The sequence below is a fragment of the Schistosoma haematobium genome, chromosome 2 (assembly GCF_000699445.3).
Source record: "Schistosoma haematobium chromosome 2, whole genome shotgun sequence".
In the NCBI taxonomy this organism is placed as follows: Eukaryota; Metazoa; Platyhelminthes; class Trematoda; order Strigeidida; family Schistosomatidae; genus Schistosoma; species Schistosoma haematobium.
In genome coordinates this window covers 40475251-40497011 of record NC_067197.1, presented here as the reverse complement: position 1 = coordinate 40497011, position 21761 = coordinate 40475251, and the positions used below count along the sequence as shown (strand labels likewise).

Here is a 21761-nt window from a genome sequence, read left to right as displayed (position 1 = left end):
ACAAATATTATTCTGGCTTCTATTTAAACTCATCAAACTGATGATTCGACATATATATACATAACATCAACTGAATTACAGGAAGACCATAATTCTATTTATTATTCACATATACATATAGATAAGTAATAATGTCTATGAGTTTGATATCATACCCACTGATTAACAATTGTTACCATGACAAAAATATCAAGAAAAAAGAAACGAAGATCAGTTGAATTTTTATATAAATAAATTTTGCATTTATGCGTTAAATAAAAATCTGACCAAAGGGGGGAACATTTCTCAATCTGTATGGGAAATTAGGATATATATATATATATATATATATATAGTTCCATTTATTCAATGGATATACATAAATACACACCAATATAATTATACAATAGAATTCGTTTTTGATAAATATTCATGTATACACAAATATCCTATACAATATTCAATAGATACTGATTAGTTAAAATGAAGGGGGAATAAGATTAAGATATTGATAAATAACTGAATAAAAAGTGTATCTTCAAATATTGATTTCTTAGTTTTATATCATTCAAAAGTATTACATATTGGGTAATTTGATACCCCATTTATAAATATATTCACATTTATAGTATTGTTTATTAGTTATTATCATTAGAAAGAGCAAAAAAATCAATAAATAATAATTGTTACTAACATAATATTGATTGTATTAATAATAATAATAATTGTAACTAAGGAAGAAGATTCAAATTCATTGAAGAGCTGAGCAATTAATTTTAGTAAAACAAAATGATCAAATAATTCATTAGGATTTGCTGCGTTTATAAAAGGCATATATGTACATGTATACTAATTGTTCACTAGGTATATATATATATATATATATATATATATAGAGAGAGAGAGAGAGAGAGGGAAGGAGGGAGGTAAGGAGAGAGAGAGAGAGAGATTCATTAGTCATCTGTATAAGTAAATCACAGGCTAGTGAATATCATTTTTATAGAAAGAATCCATTTTGATATGTTTATATATTGTTTATCAAAGAACAAAACGAGAAGAAAAAGAAGAAAAAGGGGAAGAAGACAAAGAAGAAGTTTGTTTTTTAAACACGATTAATACTTTCAATAAATCGTCCAATATTTTCTTCAGTTCCAGTAATTTTTGCACGTTGATAATTGCTCCATAACATACCAGTGACATCAAGTACAATTAAATCACTTGAGATTTTACTTACTGCTTGTAATAAAAATATACCATCCCAACCTAAATTATTATTAACAAATCGGGCACATTCTGTTTCTTCTGTATGTGATAATTGTTTTAATGCTTTTAAATATTGACGTATAAATTGGACACGACGATATGGTAAACATAATTTTGTAATCCATATAAATGTATTTAATATTGTTAAACATGCCATTAATATATACCAAAACCATAGAAATATATAGACTTTTTCAATAAAATAATTTACTGGAAGAACACATTGTAGTGTATATCTGTAATGAATAAAAGAAAAAAATAATAATAAGAAGAAATAATAATGAAAATAATTTGGAAAATTAACAAATCTGCTGAGGCTGTTGCTACAGCAGCAGTAGGTTTCAACATACACAAGGAGTAAAGCAGGATTCTCCAATACAATATAGTATGCAACAGGCAAACTTGATGGAGAAGGTCTGGAAGATGTAAAAATATTCACATATTTAGGCAGCATCATTGATGAACAGGGTGGATCTGATGCAGATGTAAAAGCTCGGATCGGTAAAACAAGAACAGTATATTTACAACTGAAGAACATCTGGAATTCAAAACAACTGTCAACTAACACCAAGGTCAGAATTTTCAATACAAATGTCAAGACAGTTCTACTGTATGGGGTGGAAACCTGGAGAGCTATGAAAGCCATCATCCAGAAGATACAGGTGTTTGTCAACAGTTGTCTACGCAAAATACTTCGGATCCGTTGGCCAGACACTACCAGCAACAACCTACTGTGGCAGAGAACAAACCAGATTCCAGTGGAGGAAGAAATCAGGAAGAAGCACTGGAAGTGGATAGGACACACATTGAGGAAATCACCCAACTGCATCACATGACAAGCCCTCAAATGGAATCCCCAAAGCCAAGGGAGAAAAGGAAGACCAAAGAACGCATTACACCGAGAAACGGAGACAGACATTAAAAAAAACAGCAAGAATTGGATGGAACTAGAAAGGAAGGCCCAGGACAGAGTTGGTTGGAGAATGCTCGTCGGCGGCCTATGCTCCATTAGGAGTAACAGGCGTAAGTCATAGTTTACGTCATTGGCTGACCGGATATTCATTTTGAATAAATACATTGGATATTTTTTGGAACTCTAGTGAGAAGCCCAAATCACTAGAATCCAACCATATGAAGGAGTTGCTCACAATTAGTTCAGGAAAATGACTGAGCAGTATCAGAAGTTGAGTGGATTTGGATGTGTAAACCACTCGATGGCAAATTAGTAGTTTAAAGGTTAAGCGCTCACCTCGATATGTAAAACATTCTGGGTTTGATCTGTAATGAAGTCGTGAATGCACATTTCTGATAAGAATTATGGGGTGACAAAACAGCTGTCTGGTGCTTCCTGGTTTTTAGTGGTCATCTAACCATTGTTAGTTCACGATGTACTTCTGAGTATTATTTATCAATACCATGTTTTTGTCTGGACCTTCAAGTGTTAATGGAATATGTATGTGTTGAATAGCAATGTAGTCGGTCACTAGGCGAAATGAAATTGCACACTATGTCTGGTATTATCAAAGTGCGAATTCTACTCTATTAGAATTAATTTCATTGAAAGAAAGTCTAACATTATTTAATAAAAAACATGATGTTAAATACTAAAAACTGCTAGTCAAATTAACAATACAAAACAAACGTCCTAGCTCACTGAGTCATGATCAAGGTCATGTTTGTCAGGTCTTTTAGCGATGACAGAATTCAAATGGTAACTCAGACCAGGACTAAAAGATTGGGCAAACACATGACAGCGATCAAACAATCCCGCGAGCGGGATCATGGATGCGCACTGCTGAGTAGTCCCACATCAGAGCGAAACGGCCGTCCAGTGCTTCCAGGTTTCCAAAGGTGGTCTAACATCAATCGGTTCATGATCTCAATCAACAACTTAATAGTCTCCACAACCCCTATACTAGTAAAGACAATTTGATAATACTTGTTCAGGAATATTATTCATTATAATCTTAGACTCTATATTCACTAATGATTAACTGATGATTACGGACATTTTGTTTGTACAGAAAAATAACCTCTCAATTACATGGAAATGTTACAATCAATATACAACCATACCACATATACATATAAGGTTTAAGTAGATCATTCGGTGATAAATCACTAGTAACCACATCATACCTGATGCAAAACTTTTAAGTTCCAAGTTTCATTTTAATTAAAGGTGGTATAGTGGCATTGAGCGTATGACAATGATAAATCTCATGTTCAGTTGAGAAGAATGTCTAATATTTCGAAATGTTCAACGATTATCTCTTTGGAAACAGTCCACAGTTCAGATCATATTCAAACAATGATATTAATAATAGTATATTCGGTTTGATACAAACTGCTTGGCAACAGTAATAATAAAAAATTTGAACTTAGACTTTCCAAAAACTTTCTAAGTTGCATCAAGACAAGGATTTTTGACAAAATTAGTAATGTAGAGCAATAAAATGTGTAGAGAGTGCATAAACCTTAGTGAAATCAAATAATTAAAGACCTTCAAGAATTTCCCCAAAAAAGCTTTCAGAAGCCTAGAAAAGACATCGAATAGAAACTTCCGAGGAAAGTCTAAGAAAATGAAACGTTTTATGTTATTCCTGGATCATTACTTACGACATTACTAAAGTTAATGTGTTTTTCAGAACTGCTCATAAGTAAATAACCCAGCTTCTTATGCATAGATCTTATCTCTACTTAGCAACCTTTATATACTATTTGGGCACTAAGTATAAGAATATTTGGGAAATCTGAAAAATGATTAAAAAGTCTGTATCAGGTATCCAAGTAACAGAATGATTAAATTCGTGAACGAAAATATGTTCAATAAGCACAAAGATGTGATCAGTATATAAACGGATAGTAATTACTAAAATATCATAAATATAATATGAACGAATTGTAGAATAAGACCTAGTATAAGATATATGCTTGAAAAAGAGCCAAAAAACAAATGAAATGTATACAGATCTAAGGTTTACCCTTAACAAGCATAAACTACAGAAAATAATCATGGAACTAAATAGACTGTGACAAACCTACATGAGGTCGAAGCCATCATAAAGTTCATATTAAATGTAACCATTACATACATATTTTAAAAAGAGTAAGAACAAAGATTCTAGCACAGTATCATTAACTCATTTTATTTCGTATGTTCTCGTCACCACCGACAAACTGGAAGAAGAGTTGATGAACGTGGGAAAGTGTCTAAGAAACAATTTTTACTCACAAAAGTTTATTGACAAATACAAAAGGCCTAAAGAAAACGAGACGGAAGTAATTACTGTCAATAAAAAACCAATATCTATGAATCTTAACTTCAAAGGTGATAATGTCGCAAACACAATTAACAGGAGACTGAACACTGCGCTAGCCAAAACTTATCCGGCGGTCAAACTCTTAATTCTGTATAAAACAACATGTTCAATAACTCAATCAAAGGCTGACATGCACCCCTTTTGTGTTGACGCCAACTGTGTTTATAAATTTACTTGTAGCTGCTATATTGGCCGAACAGAAAGAAGGGCACATCTTAGATTTTTGAACATGTTTCAAAGAGCCTCAGAACAAAACAGAAAGAAAGACTATAAATAGTGCAATCACCAAACATCTTGATACAGGACATCAGGTCGGTACCCTACAATCATTCAAGGTGATTAGTAAGCAGCCAAACTCCAGTCTTCTGAAGTTTGCTGAAGCAGTTGCTATCAGACTCCAAAAACCTGATTTATGTGTTCAAATGGAGATGGTTATTAATCTTTCCTTGCTTTGGTGACTAACATTCCTTCACTGCATCTTCATACATATTTTTTTCTTTTTCTTCAAACTCTTTCTCTCATTTATTACATCATTGAGTTATATTCCAACTATCTTCCAAATTATTAATCTTATTTTATCAACTGAGCTCGGCTCATTTCATTCCTATCAATGTTTACTCATTATGTAATTACTTGTTTCTAGCCGTTTGAATTGTTGTCACAATCAATGTTGTCGAATGTTCTTTCACATAAAGTATATATTGACAATATTCAGTCTATTAAATTTATTTACACCCTTGCTATACTATACTAATATGTCTTCAATATAACTTCCAACCAAACTCTCCCATGTAAGTAATTTAAAGCCAATATGTAATTATGTTTTTAAATGTCACTGGTTGTGAGCAGCTGACGAGAACCTAAAAAATAAATAATTCATGCTATTCTGTTAGGATCTTTATTCAAAATGATAATGGGGAATTATGTGTATGAAACATATAGATATTTATCCACTTATTTATACCCTAGTTACAAATATTTGTTTGTTCCTTCAGTTCCCTAGTTTCTTTCTTTTTCCCAGTATTTTCTACAATTTTTTCAATATTCTAAGGTCCAGGATAAAAAAACATACACAATCCATAGGTATTTAGTAATGGTAATATCAAACAGAATGAAATATGATTGTATTATATAAGATTATACACTATGGCATAATCAGTTCATATACACAATTTGAACAATGTGATCTTATTTTGATTTATGTAATTCATAATGTATTTTATTGTACAATGTCCTGAAGAGATTTTATTAAACTAAACAAGGAATAAAAACAACGTGACATTTATAGTATTGCTAATAATGAATTACCTGCGTCAATGGCATCTTCCTAAAAACAATTTTCAAACAAAAGAGTGAGTTGTAATGTAACGAGTTGGAATGAAATCCAGGACATGCGTTTTGTTGATATTATAGGACTAGTTAGCCGGATACACATGACATTTACACCGAGACTACAATATAACACTTATCGTTTCAAACAATAACATCTTATCTATCAAGCGAATGAGTTTAGATAGCTTTAAATTCATTCAATGTGTGTGATGTTTATCCATAAAAACGTATAGTAACCCGTTGTTTATAAATAAAATTGAATTTTAACCAGTTTATGTTGGTTTGTCAAAAAGAATGTCTCAATATTACTGTTAGTTTCAACTGGTAGTATATTTTTAAATAATAGCTAGCGCTGGAATTCACCACAAGTGTTTCGTTCTTTTAGGAGTCTTAAGAACAATTATGAAGTATATAAATGATGAACAAATCAGTAACTATTTGGAATTAGTAACTGAAATGTCAATACATTGATGTTTGAAGTAATAGGTGCTACTTTTAATTCGTACCATGGACATTGGTACTAAGCTGCAATTCTATCTAACTGAGAATTTCAATTAGGATAAAATATGTATCCTCAATTCCACTGTTAATCAGTTTATGAAGCAGAAAATAGAGGTAACAATCATGGGCAACATAGAAAGACTTCCACAAGAAATTCATTTACTAACTACGGATGGAATAAACGTAATGCTCAGTAAAATCATCATTCAAATACAAAGTAGTGTTCACTGAATTTTGGTTCCAATTGTTTCATCTTATCACCTAAAAAATGGAATGAAATCCTGTTTTTCTATGGGTAAACTATTAGTTAGTTATCGTGCTAGATGTTGATTTCTATTCCGACTTTTCAATTTATAAAGCGCAGTGCGTTCAATTTGTTCAAATACATTTAGGTAATAAACCCTAATATAATTCTGCGTATTAGAGGAACTGCAGTGGTTATGATTCAAATAAGTGTAATTGGATTACATTAAACTGAAGCTTGGTAGTAATGTATGGTGATATTATTTTTAATAGGCTTTGGGATTCGATCGATGGCAGGATTTGTTGGTACACAGTTGTTGATTGTTTCCGACTTTTTATTGATTAGTTGAGTGAAGTTCAGTTTTTAATTCAACTTCGTACCAAGTATCAAGCATTGTATGAATAACAGGCACAAATTTCTATACTATTTATGAAATGACCTAATAAGTACTATTCAAATTCAACATAGAAAATCATACTGTCCCAAATTCTAAATTCTGGAACAATAAAATGTAAATAACGGGGTATTCATGATTGATCACTGAGTGGTGATCAATGTCGTGTGTGTCAAGCCTTCTTAGTGCAGATCGAATGTTATCGAGCAAGTTGCATTGTGGCTACTGGTCTAGATGACTCGACATTACGTGCACTATGTTGAGGTAAGATGGTGGTTGGAGGTAGTCAAATGGAAACCCTGAACCTGGGTTTCGTTCTATTTGGCACTCGTCAGTAAGGTGTGCCCAGTGACCAATTAATCGTGAATACATCTCAGTCCTAAAAGAGGTCACTCGAGGCCAGGATAGCCAAGTGGTAACATCTCCAGCAGTGAAGCTAGCTGGTAGACACGGGATCCGTCTGGGAGCATCAAGATTATAGGTACACCCTGCTGACGAGGGCTAAATAGAACGAAACCCGGGTCCAGGGTTTCCTGTTGGCTACCTTCAACCTCCATCTTACGTTTAAATTACTTATTCGTTGACAATTCAAGTTACAGACATTTTAAATTGACTTATACGTGCAATAGTTAGATATCAATATATAAAACAGAAAAATCTACGCCTCCATTGGGAGTGTAATCGTAATTTATAGAAACTTAGGTAAGAATATTTACTAAATAATTGGTAATTCTTTCCAGCTTGGATAGTTATTTTTTCTGGACTGGATTGAACGTAAGGGAGTTGGTATACATTGGAATGATTGAGTTTGAGGTTCATTGGTCTAGAAAGTTATGTTTTTCAATTTCTGAAACTTTACAACACTCGTTCACTGTAGAAGAATCCCGAATTAGAACTAAGCATACTTTTTACAAAATTTATGAACTGTGACTATCAGTGGAACCGCTAACTCAGTCGATAATGTATTGGGGTTTGAAGCGTAAGATACTGATTTCAATCGGCAATATGAACATTAATACTGAACAATACTACCGGAATGCAAGTGCATTCAGTTTTCGCATCCTAAATTGAATGAAACATTCACTATGAATTGCACTACGAGTGGAAATTCACCTCTTCTACAAAGTTTGTGACAAAATGGCTATATTGAAGCGATTTATTCAGAATACACGTATGCCAACAAAGACTGATTAAAAGTTAGTCCGGAATATCAACAACGGGAACATTTAAAAATTTTATTAAAACTATCAGGTATCAATTATTTGTCATTGCAAACACTTCTAAATCATACAATTTTCTTTAACGAAACTGTGTAAATAAACCAATAATTCATTAATTTTCACTTATATTCTTCTTAATCTCAATTTATTGTTTCTGGGTTTGTGTTTTAATGAACCATTCACTTAGCTCATTCATTGTTTATTCAACATATACGTGAACTATTATACATCAAATCATGGTAAACAATTGAGAATAATACCTAAAACATTTCATAAAATCATAAAACGGAATATATGGGGACACATTTTTTCCTCTATTCGAAATCATCTAAAGTGCAAAATGTGTAAACATTTAATCGTTTTTTTTCAGGTAAAATTGCTAGTACTATTATTAATACAACAATTAATATTATTACCAGTATAGGGGTTGTGGAGATTATTAAGATTTTGATTGAGATCATGAACCGATTGATGTTAGACCATCACAATTGAAAACCTGGAAGCACTAGACGGCCGTTTCGTCTTATTGTGGGACTCCTCAGCTGTGCGCATTCACGATCCCGCTCGCGGGATCCGAACCCAGGGCCTTCGGTCTCGCACGCGAACGCTTAACCAACTGGACCACTGAGCCGGCATCCAATGGTGACAGTTTCTAACATCAACCAATCCACGAAATTGCGCGACCAACTTCCGTTTTACTGAGGCAGATACCTGTCTCTACCCGACAAGGCCCCGGGTTCGAATCCCGCTCGAGGGATCGTGGATGCGCACTGCTGAAGAGTCCCACAATAGAACGAAACGGCCGTCCAGTGCTTCCAGGTTTTCAATTGTGATGGCCTAACATCAATCGGTTCATGATCTCAATCAAAAAATTAATATTATTATTATTACTGGTAATAAATGCCATATCATATCTTTTTTCATTTATTATCAATACCGGGATTTGTGGAGATTGTACTATTTTCACTGATAACAACCATGTGCTCACTAGTGACTAGATTCAACATGGATTTCACGAATTTCTAGTGAGAAGCATTGACCAATGCAGTCCATTTCATGTTGCATGTGAGATAGTTATCCACCTCAGACAATGGATGGAGGGTTATGTACGACCATAGATCGATTGAAGTTAGATATTAACACCGTTGGATGGTGTCTCGTTGATCGAGACGTTAAGCGTTTGCTCACGAGATCGAATGACCTGGGTTTAGATCCCTCGTGCTGGGTCGTGTTTGTGCACTGTTAAGTGGTTCCAAACTATGACAAAACGGCCGTCCAGTCCTTCCAGTTTTTCAGTGGTGTTCTGATATCGATCGATTCATGATCTACGTCAAGAACTTAACAATCTCCACAACCCCATACTGATACTCCTTTTCTATTGTACCTTTTATCTGCATTTATATGCTTATTTTCTGATTGACTACACATATTATCAGCCTGTGTATTATATTTTTTGAATGGGTTTTTTTTTCTCTGAGCTGGGTTGTTTGGTCGTGGGGCTTTCATCGTTCTTCTGAACGACATTATGAGCACAAACTTCAGGTAGAAACAAATAAAGTCTTTGAAACATTCTATGTTTTAAGATTTGGTTGTGTCGGTGATTGAGACAGGTGATCCGCAACTACGTTTTGATAAAACTGGTGAATGAATCTTAGAGAAGTCCCCGGTAGTCTTGTGCTTTTTGTAAAAAAAATTTTTGAAAGATCGTTTGTGCCGTGTATGACAAGGTATGTGTGGTGTTGACGAATAATTCTTACGTTATGATAATGGATCTTGGATTCAGCAGGAATCTTCTGTTTCGGTCATTAGGATAAAGCCTGATCCCTACTCACAAAATGTATTCTCCTGAAATATTCTTGTTCTGAAACACAAAGTAGACCAAATGAAGGGCGGGAATAGGATAATTTGTAGATAATAAGTCATGAAATAATGAAGAAACTGTGGGACGTTGCTTGTTCCGAACTCTAGTGATATTTTGCACAATCAAAATGATAATTGGAAATATAAATAGTTTTAGAAACAGAAACCATTATTAAGAGGATAAATAAGATTGATGCATCATAAATTTGATAAAATAGAAACTATATAACCTTAGTTGGGATATTAATGGATTTATGAATAATGTTGGAGGATTTGTGGAAACTTTTATTGTAAGTGACGAAATTCGAAATTCTTTATAAAACATCTTTTACTAATCATAATCATGTATTCACTAATCGTTAACTCCGCGAGATAATTTTCAAAGTTTTATTATGAAGAAGTTATTAGTGGAGCCTAACAACGTAGGAAGTGGGATAATTACTCACCAGTGACATTGGATAATCGCCTTACAATATTAGAAATTGATTCAAGTTAAGAACGTACATTGTTGAATGATGACTCAGAGATCTTAAGTTTTGTTGACAAGACAATCTTGGGTTCAATTCCAGCTAGAGAACATTAATGAGATGTTCTGAACTGGGATGAAACAACTTTTACTTATTTCCTTATTTTCTCAATGTTGATCTGACTAATTTTAAACCTTGATTCAAACTATATAATACATATATACATTAAAATATAAATTATCTATTAGAGTTTAGTAAAAACAAACATACAAAGATATTATAATGAACAACAATACAAATAATACTACATTCCAATGATGATCTTCTATTCGAACGAAAAGAATATTAGTTATTGATTCGGCCTATATTAAACTTTCATTTGTGTTGAGTTACTAAAACTATCGATCTTGAACAGTTTTGTTCTTAAATATAGTTATCATTCAACTAGTATTCATCAATATGCTATATATATATATCCGAAATTACGAAATATAATCCTATTCATACTGACCTGAATAACGACAAACAAACAACATAGTCACTAAAATGATAACAATGTAGACGGCTTATCAACGATGGAATATTTTACAAAAATGATAATATGGTAGTTCAGAGCGTAAAACGAATATTCATCATTTGACTCTGAAATTTTATCATAAAATTCAATTTTATGTCATTTTACAGAAATGATTATAATAATTCATACTCAATTAAATAGATACTCACTGTTTACCTCAATTACACGCTTATATACACATTACCAAGATCAACAATGTTAAACACTAGTTCTCCAATTTTCTCCGTTCTATCTTACAAAACCAATAGTAATAATAATGATAATAATAATAATAATAATAGTAATAATAATAATAATAGAAAGTTAATCTATAAAGCATAATCAAATATTCTGATCAAGTTTTTTTCTCTGAGCTGGATAGTTTGACCGTAGAACTTTCATCGTTATTCTGAACGACAACATCAGTACAAACCACCTGAATCTCCGCGATCAAATCATCCAGCTTAAAGAACAAAACTCTATCAAAATCATCCACCTGAGCTATAAATCTCCACCACCACATAATCAAATAATAAATCTTATCGAGTTTATGCGTATACAATAAAAATGTGGAATAAAAGTTATCAATTATCGTCAGCCACAGTTTCCAAGAACGATAACAACAATAATAAAACAAACAAAAAGGTTTTCAGAGTGATAGGAAATGGTTAATGGTAAGTATGACTTATTGTCATTGGTAATTTGACAATTGACAGATGTCAATTTTATCAGTAACAAGTAGATATAAATACTTCTACCATTTTCATTGACATTAGTTAGACAATATCGATTGAGTAAGTAGTAAGTTTCTAGCTTTAAATCAAAACGGTTTGGACAGTGAAAATAGATGTAAACTGATATTGATATTTAAAGATTTTTATAATAAACTCTTCAATGAATAACTTTGGAAGTTAAAAACTAATCAGTTTTAACTAAGTAACTAAACAATAATGTACTATAAACAAAATTCGAATAGCATATGTTTGATCTTTTATGTGAGTCAGTCAGTCAGTCAGCTACAACGGAGGACCAGAAACATATATGCATCTGTCCACGTTGCCATACCTCACTCATTAGCACTACAAGATAAACACCGGATTCATAGAAGTAGTTAATTCACTGATGGTAATATATGAAAGAAAAATTGCATATAAGGATATAATACAGGAAGAAGGAACTAGTTCGTAGAAAGGAAGATATGAAGCGATCTTAATCTCATAGTTTAAGGGAAGACAGAGAGTGTATATGTACACTGACACCGATACCATTTTGATCGATTCTGAGTCATGTCACACACAGTCTCCAACCATTGGTTACGATAGTTACGTGGAGGTCAACCAAGTAGTCTGCATCTACCAACATGGCTCAGATTCGAAGTGAGTGACTTGAAGGACTGATGCGACGTTTTGGTTTGGTCGCTGCTAACTCTCTTCCGACCATCCCCAACACTAGTCAGGATTGCGTGTCGTGGTAATTGGAGTTCAGTCATACGTAACACGTAGCCCAAACATCTCAGTCGACCACTTTTATGTGAATAATTGTGAAAATTATTAGGGATGTGTAAACCAGGGTTGAAATTTTCTTCAGTGTTTCCAATGTTCATTGATTATGTTGTACCCATCACTTTAGGTCTTTTTTCCATATATTTAGTTGATGATTATTATAGGTTGAAATCTGATTTTCACTGAATATTTCATTTTTAAACAATTGGGAATTATCCAAAACCATCTGCTATGAACGTGTCAGTGTAGCGCAGCCCCTAAATGCCTAATGCAACGTGCATTTACAAAGAATAAATAAAATCTTTAATCAAAATTACATTCACTAAATGAATGAAAAAATAAATGGAAGTGTTGGATCTAACAGAATTATTGAACATTGAAAATATTGGGATAAATTATAGCTACAAACCAAGGTACAATAACTGTACGGTCATCCCAAATACTTGACAAACCGAAGTTTTAATTTTATCTATAACCATGGCAACTAATTTTTAAGCTTATGTACTGAATAATGATATATATATATATATATATATATATATATATATATATATATATATGTAATCAAAACACGATATTTATGAAAAACCAGTGTGAAATAGTTTAGTGATAAGTTTTCACAATTGGGTTCTAACAACAAGATAACGAAATGTCATTTATTCTAAGTTACTAAAACATTTATCCATTTAATCGTTTTCAGGACAACGCTTCCAATTTGAAAACCATCATCCTAACAAATAAATGCCTGACGAGACTTATTGAGTAAACTATCGGCTTTCATAAACTAAACACATTTTTGCAAAGAAGAAAGCTACTTTGGAATTGTTAGAGGCAGGAATATATATATATATGATGAAAAATCGTCCAAAGAACTCATTTCGAAAGTTAAAACAAATCTTAATATAAATGACTGATGTAACTCTAATATTTGTCTGGTGAAAAAATGAGTTGCCACAATTAGCTAGTCACACTTGAGATCTTAACGGAACTGATATACCCAGTTTGATTTACACCCGTGTTACCCCAACTTTCAAGATGGAGACATTACGTCAGAGCTATTCAGTCAACAACTGATCTGTAGGACTGCGGTAATTACTTGCAGCTAGCACTCTCTATTAGTATTAATATGGTCTCCATCAATACTGACTGTTAACAGAACTATTTTTTAGAGAAATATTAACAAAATCACAATACAAATAGAAATCCAGGAAATGGATATTTGTACACGCAACCGGAGTTGAAATTCTGAACAGATAAAGCTTTGGTAATGTGAAGTATATATCTAGAAATCATTCAACAGGATTTGAATGTTATGAATGTAGTATATGTTGTAAAGCAGATGCTATAGTTGATTTGCATTATTCCTTGTTAGTTAGTCGTTAATTCTCATAGATACTTTCAAATGTGATAAAGAAGTGACTTTTATATATACTTTGATATTAGTTTTTAGATAAGTTTCATCGATAATTTAAAAAATATACTAGTACTGAATACTATGATATGGAGTTCTGTTACCGAATTTGAGATGTTTTAAACCTTTATTGAATAACCGACCTTATTAAATAATCAGTCTTATTCAAAAGTCAGGTATAAGACGTTATAGATAATTTAAAGGAAAACTAGATAAAGCTGTCTATTTAATAATTGGATCATTTATTGATTTTTAACAATGGGTACTCAAAAGTGGCCATGATACTGAATCTAATCTACGTTTAAATTTCACGGAAATTGAAATAGTATTGAATATATGGATCGAAACCTAACAGTTCACTTTATCTGTTTAAGGTATATCACAACACTTCAATGACATCATCCAACATCCTATAATAGAACTAGTTGAACTCAAACCTTTTGAGTAAACACTAAGCGTCATAACTTAGTAGACTTACTTATTACAAAATGAGTTTTGGAGAAATAAACTAGTTGCAACACGAGGCAAGATCTAACTTGGAATGCTGATGGGAAGAGGAAATAAGGCAGACCAAGGAACATATTGCGTCGGGAATCGGAGACAGACATCAAAAGGATGAATAGCAACTAGAAAGGGTTGCCCAGGACAGCGTTCGACGGAGAATACTGGTAGGCGGCTTATTCTCCTTCCCAAGGGGTAACAGGCGTAAGTAAGTAAGACGCCTGGTTTGAATCGTAGCAAATATAATAATATTAAAAAGCATATACTTCGGACTAATTGGCGTTAAAATTCCAAATTCAAGCCTTTGAAGTTTGTTTTTCACATAAATATATAATACACAAACAAATCTGTTAAGAATTGCTCAGATTTATTTAACAATATCTAGTCAAAATTACTTGAAATCTAAACTGGTTGAATTTAGTAATCATGTTCGTTTGAATGAAATTTAATCTACAAAACCAATAAATATATCTCTGTACCAAATGGGCATGAAGATGTGGGATTGATCTGACTTTCATATGCTATGAGTTCAGGTATGTCTGTTCTAACATGATTCTAGTCAGAATATATCTTTATCCAGCACGTCCTACCGTTTTTTAACATAGTATTTAACAAGTAGATGTCTTGAGTATATTCTTCAAAGACCTTACATAATTCTGAAGAGTGAGTCAAAGTACTATGCTGTCTACAAGTGTGACAAACAACAAAAAGTCAGACTTAATCAGCTGAAAGCTGCTTAGTTGAGAGATATATCTTTAATTGGTGATATTTCCAGTAAACCATTCAACGACGACATTGTAGGAATCGCCATACTATATTCACTAATTAGGTATTACATGAAGACTTCATCAAGTTGCATCACAAGGAGGAAAGTTATTAGCCCTGGTAGAACTGTAAAGTTTCCAGAAAACCCTAAAAATGTACATAATGAATTTAAATGAATGAAATGAAGTTGGATAGTAACAGTAGTCTGAAGAATCAAGACCAGATGAGTATTGCTAAGTCTGAGTCAATTGTTGCCACTTTCTATTCTTTTGTCTTTAGTATTGCAATATGAATGTTACATTTCTATTTCATAGTGTACCCGGGGAAAAACGGAAATAGTTAAATGGATTATACACATACATAATTCATAACTTTTATCGTTAGTATACAAGTATCATCCAATGAAAAATATTTCTAGCAGATATAATTAATTTAAGGTGGTTGAGTATTGCTCACAGTAAACCCTAGACCTAGATTTCACACTGTTGAGTACTCGTGCTTGTAATCTGAAGGGAACTGGCTCTCTCTGGTAAATTCCATCCTGTATCATCTAGACTCATGGTCGGAGACGTTGACATTGAGCTATTCAGATCATTACCAACCTTTCATCTGACTCAAATGTATTTACAACCAATTGTTTAACCATTAGTGACCAATTTCGAGTCACGTAAACCAGAGATTTTATTGATGAACATATCCCATCCTCAAAAAAATTCCACTATATTGTCCAATCAGTAAAAATACTGATGGAGTTCACTAAACTCTTGTACAGTCATTTTTAATAATAAAGTGTAATAAACTTAAAAACATTTTGGTTAGGCTCTCAGCACAGTTGTAGAACTACACTTTTTGGAAAACAATATACAATGACGTAATAACGTACCAAACGTTCTCTGGTATATTACTGTATAATTTATATTCTACTAATCTTCATTTACCTTATCTTAATCAAACCAATTCTGTTGACAGAAGAAAATTAGTCCTCATGTGGATTGTAATACGTTATACATTGAGTAATATATATAAGTAACTAAGTAACTAACTAATTGAGTCAAAACAATTTCAAATTAGGAATTATAATTATCAGTTAGCTAGATCATTCATTTATTACACATTGTACAATGTTATTAATTATTTATCAATGAAGAAACTTTCTATCCGAAAAATAAAGAATATTGTTTAGTTGATTTATTTGTTTTAAATAACAACAAAAAATACCCGGAAAATTTCAATCTTATCATCGGATTTACTTTTTACGGTTCAACGATAACAAGAATAACAGCCCAATACTGATAGTTACCATGTGCTCACTCGAGACTAGCTTCGTGAGGGAATTCAAGGGGCTCTAGTGAGAAGCCGTGACCAGTGGAGATAATCCGTGTCGGGGAGAGACATGTACCTATCTCAGTACAATGGAAGATGGTCGCGCAAGTTCACGGATTGGTTCAAGTTAGACATTAACACCGTTGGATTCCTGATCAGTGGTCTAGAAGTTAAGTGGTCGCGCGTGAGGCCCTGGTTTCGAATACCACGAGCAGAATCGTGGATGCGCACTGTCAAGGAGTCCCATAATAAGATTAAACAACTGTCCACTGCATCCAGGCTTTCAATGGTGGCCTAAAATCAATCAGTTCATGATATCAATCAAAGTAACGGAAAAATTAAAATAGTCAACCATTTTTTTAATGCATTAATATGAATTTGATAGTGGAATTGAAATTTAATAAACTATGCAAAACTGTGATCAGAATGTTGAAAACAAAAGGCGAGACAATTAATTCTGGACAAACCAGTCAGGTATAGGATAATTTGTATTGGATTTTTGCGCAAAATTCTGTCATTCATTTGGTTAAATAAAGTTTTGGTATTATAGCTGATGCCAGTTTGTAATGAAAACCCCAAATCTAATTCCTAACCCTAACCATCAACTGTAAATATACAACCGGATCTGTTGTGAGATATTATCTCACTGAAGACAATGGTGGATCGTGGACGCGCACTACTGAGGAATCTCACAATAGGACGAAACGGTCGTCCAATGCTTCCAGGTTTTCCATAGTGGTCTAGCTTCAATTGACACATAATCTCAACTATAAACATCATATGAATGTCTGCTGATAACCAACTTTAAATAAATCCCAGTATAAACATATTTTATCAGGCATAAACTTTCATAAAATCACTTTTGAAACGTAAAACTCATGAGAAAAATGAAAACAAAACAACAACAACAACAACGAAATTTGGCGGAAATTTGTTTTATACCATTTCATAAAGTTCTAACAAATTTCACCATTTATTATTATGATTATTATTATTATCATTGACCTAGAAAAGTAATTTGTTTTCCTACTATTTGTCCGTTGACATTATTCTTATTTCAATCGAAAAAGAAAAAAAAACTTTTTCCTATTTGAATAAATCCTTTTCAGCATTATACAATGGACCAATTATTATTATTATTTTGTGTGTGTGGTAAGATACAACCGAAGATGGAATAGTAACTAGGCCAAAAGTTAACTGAATAGATGAATATCATATAGATTAAATTATAGAGTAAATGAAAAAAGAAAGAGGAGGGGGGGGAAGAAAAAGAGAAAGGTGGTGTAAACATATTGTAATATACATATATGACATAAAAATTCAAGGTTAGTAGAACATCAGAAAAGATGAAAGTAATTTTTTTTAAAAATTTATTTTGGTACATTTTAGATATAAGTAAGAGATGGGAGACAAAAAGACAAATTATTTCTTTGGTGTAGTTATCATTTCCTTTTAATAAATACAAATCAGTATGACCTAAACATTTGCTGCGTCTTTTTTGTTGCTATCACTTTTGATTGTAAGACAAAATGTTATTACTATTATTATTATTACTACCATAATTTCTTACCATTGAAGATTGGTGAAATGAGTACTGAACTAAATTAAAATGACGGTAATAAAGTCTTGAATGCTCATCTTTTATTTATTTATTTATTTGAGCACATAAATATTGGTACAAGAGGGAACCAAATATATATGCACCACACAAAACAATGAGAATTTAAAGACAAGGAAAAAAGGTAGGGAGTGTGAAAGAAAAAGAGAACAATAACGAACAGATTGGTGTAATGTAGTGCAATAATAATAATATTAATAATAGGGGAACGGAAAGGCACAGCCAGCCATATCTGATAACGTCTCTAGCCACTATGTAGCACCATCTCTCGAACCTTAGACAGGGAGTCGTGAAGGACCAACACAAGCCAGTCCTTTGCAACTTTCTTTCATGCCACGACACCATGTCATGCACTAACCACCTCTCTGCTTCTTCCAACCAGTCCCATCGTCGGCAAATAATGCACGACGTGGAATTCTCTGGGACGACATTCATAGAACATGTCCAATTCACCGCAGTCGATGTTTCATGATGGTGACACCAATTGGATTATCGTCTCTGTGCCCGAACACACTATTCCGAACCTCTACATTACTGACATGGTGTTGCCAATGGATGTCAGCAATCCTTCGGAGACCGATAATCGAACACAGAAAGTCGTCTAACGTCCTCAACTCGGAGAGACCAGGTTTCACAAGCATAGAGCAAAACTGCTCTCATCGACGCGTTGTGGATCCGACCTTTTACAGCCAGACTAACATCACGAAGGCACCAAATGTGGCCCAGATTGTCATAATTCGCTCTGGCTTTCACTATACGTGCATTGGTCTCATCACTCACACCCCCACCAGCACTTATGCAGCTACCTAGATACACGAGCTTCTCGACTACTTCTATCTGCTCACCATCCAGAGTGAGTACAGGATTAGAATCCTGCCAGTCTTGTAGAAGTACGTTACACTTCGAAGGTGCAAAGTACATACCATACCTACGGACACTGATTGCCAACTGATTAAGTGCGGATTGCATGCCTTGGGCATTATCGCACAGTAAGACAATATCACCATCTTTTATTAATGATGTATTGACTGATTTACTTATAGATTAACGTGTGTTGACATGTTACATGGTTTGAAATAGTAAAACAGAAGTAAAGGATCTAGTTTTCATGGTAGTTAAAGTTTGTTGACATGACTTATCTCAAACCTTAACGAAACACTTAACGTCGAAATATATTGGGTGGATAGAATTGGAACGCTAAAAATTTAGACAACTATTACATAGATCACTACTCATGGATCAATCAACTACAAATTAACTTTCATCGAAATCATGAACTGATCAAATTTAGACCACTGTTGAAAACCTGGAAGCTTGGAATAGTCATTTCGTGCTAGTATGGAACGGTTCAACAGTAAACACTCATGATTCCTCGTGCAAGAATCGAATCCAGTCTCATGCGCTAACGCTTGACGTCTAGACTACTAAACGGTTGCTCAAAGGTGTTAATATCTAATTTGGCTAGTAAGTTAAATAGTATCTATTATTGTAGTCAGTTATTAATATCAAGTGAACTCTTGAAGGCATATTTGTAAGAGTGCGAACATGAGTGTTCCTTGTTATATACCAACTTCATGCTATTTGGTCAACATTCACGGACATGACCATTTAGCCACACCGAATGTGAGCGATCATCTGTATGATTATGTTTTTTATAGTGATTAGTAATCAGTGTTATATTTGAGTAGAAGAATAAAGCAGACCTTTGATTTGACTAATGCGATAGTACAGGTATGATAAGTGAAGAGAGATTAATTACATGTTATGTAATAGTCAATGGAAATCATAAAGAAACCAGGTCAAGTATTTGTATCTATTCATAAGTAAAATAGGAATAAAGACTATGGCAGGCAGAAAGTGTATTCCTTATGAAGAAGGCACTATTATAGTTATACATTTATAAATTAGCCGCAAAGAACAAGATATTCAAGAATAATCCAAAGCCAGTCTCTAGTCGAAGTGAATGGAAAGAAACACAATTCAGTAAACATTTTAAACTTGTAACATTGTGATGGTAACTAGCAACGGGTACCCGAATCTGATATCAACTGCATCAAGCGTTAAAGTATTGTCTATACAGCCAGTGCCTAAAATTGTTACATAAACATATTTATAGAGTTTGAATAATTTATTTGGATTAAATGCCCGTAAAATAAACAACTCGTTCGTGTGGGATTCGATTTCCAATATGAACATTGGTATCCAGACACATAAAACTAACAAGAATAAACCCGCATTTCACTATAAATCACAATTTCTATCAGTATTGTACAAGCATAAATTAAATATATGTTTCGTTATGTAAGCTCAAACATTGTCCATGAATAGACCTATGTATTTTTCAAAAGTGAAAAGTTCATAAATGTTCTTCTTATGATTATGGTTCCTATGAAAATGACAATCCAATTCACCAGTGAATAATAATGATAATTATTCATCGCTTATAATGTTTGCAAACATTATTACTGTAGAAACTACCTAAAGACACACTTGTAAAAGTAGATTTTTGTACATTATAAACATACTCTGATTAACAAAACACACAAAAATCCATCTCATCATCAAGCAACATTACAATATTTCAATACATTTCAACCCACAATGTTAATGATAGGTGAATAAAATTTGTTATTTCATCATGAACAATATAACCTATCAGTAATAAATATTTCTCGATTAAAAAAACATGATTGTTGAGAAGAAAGATATTTGGTCGATATATCTAGAACCCGTTATGTATTTACACTTTGAAACTTGTTATTGTATTTCCAATGTGAAATATTCAAATATGACTTAGTGTATTGTTTTGTACAGATGATTAGATATTAGACCCTAAGTAAACGATAGTTAACCTGAAGTATTTAAGTGAATGTATATTATGAATAAATGTCACATCAGATTCGATTTATAAAACTAGGTGATATACTTTGTATTTGAACGCTAATGCATTGAATTCCCAACCTCATATATGTCTTTAAATAGTAAACTGAAATTGTGAGATCTTGGTGGAAACGTATTTCGGAAGCAAGCTTATGTAAAAAAAATGTGATTAATTTTAGGACTCTATGTAATCTATTTATTGTAGAAGCTTCTGGAAAGTATAACAAACTGTTAACTACCGAATTGGCATGAGACAAATCTAATGAAACTCTCTGAAAAATGTTGATTAGCCGGAGTATTTTTAACATTTTCCGGATTTCCGTTTACTGTTTGTAGGAATTATCAAAGTCTTCTTACACTCATACGCTTTCTGATTCTTCCTTGTTTTTAATATTTATCCACCTAAAATCGTTCCATAGTGTAAATTAATTCTATCCACTGTCACTAAATCATGTTAAACTTTAAAAAATCCTAAGTAATATGTCATATCCGGACGAGAATAAATGAATGGTAAATGTTAAGATTTATTTATGAACTAATATTATTGTATAACTGTTAAGATACTAAACTATTCATACTGATATTCCTCTTATTATAAGCTTTTATTTGACCTATTGACTAT

General features: G+C 32.9%; 1 protein-coding gene across 1 annotated transcript in view; it reads right to left on the bottom strand.

Moving 5' to 3' along the window:
- Positions 1-208: 208 nt before the first annotated feature.
- Positions 209-21761, bottom strand: part of UNC7_2 (Innexin unc-7) — a gene marked incomplete at its 5' end in the record, with an annotated part of 81420 nt that continues 59867 nt past the window's right edge. Inside the window, one exon of the mRNA XM_035734035.2 lies at positions 209-1478. Coding sequence (XP_035590126.1) covers positions 1082-1478 — 397 coding nt within the window. The 3' untranslated portion in view covers positions 209-1081. The remainder of the gene's footprint in view (positions 1479-21761) is intronic.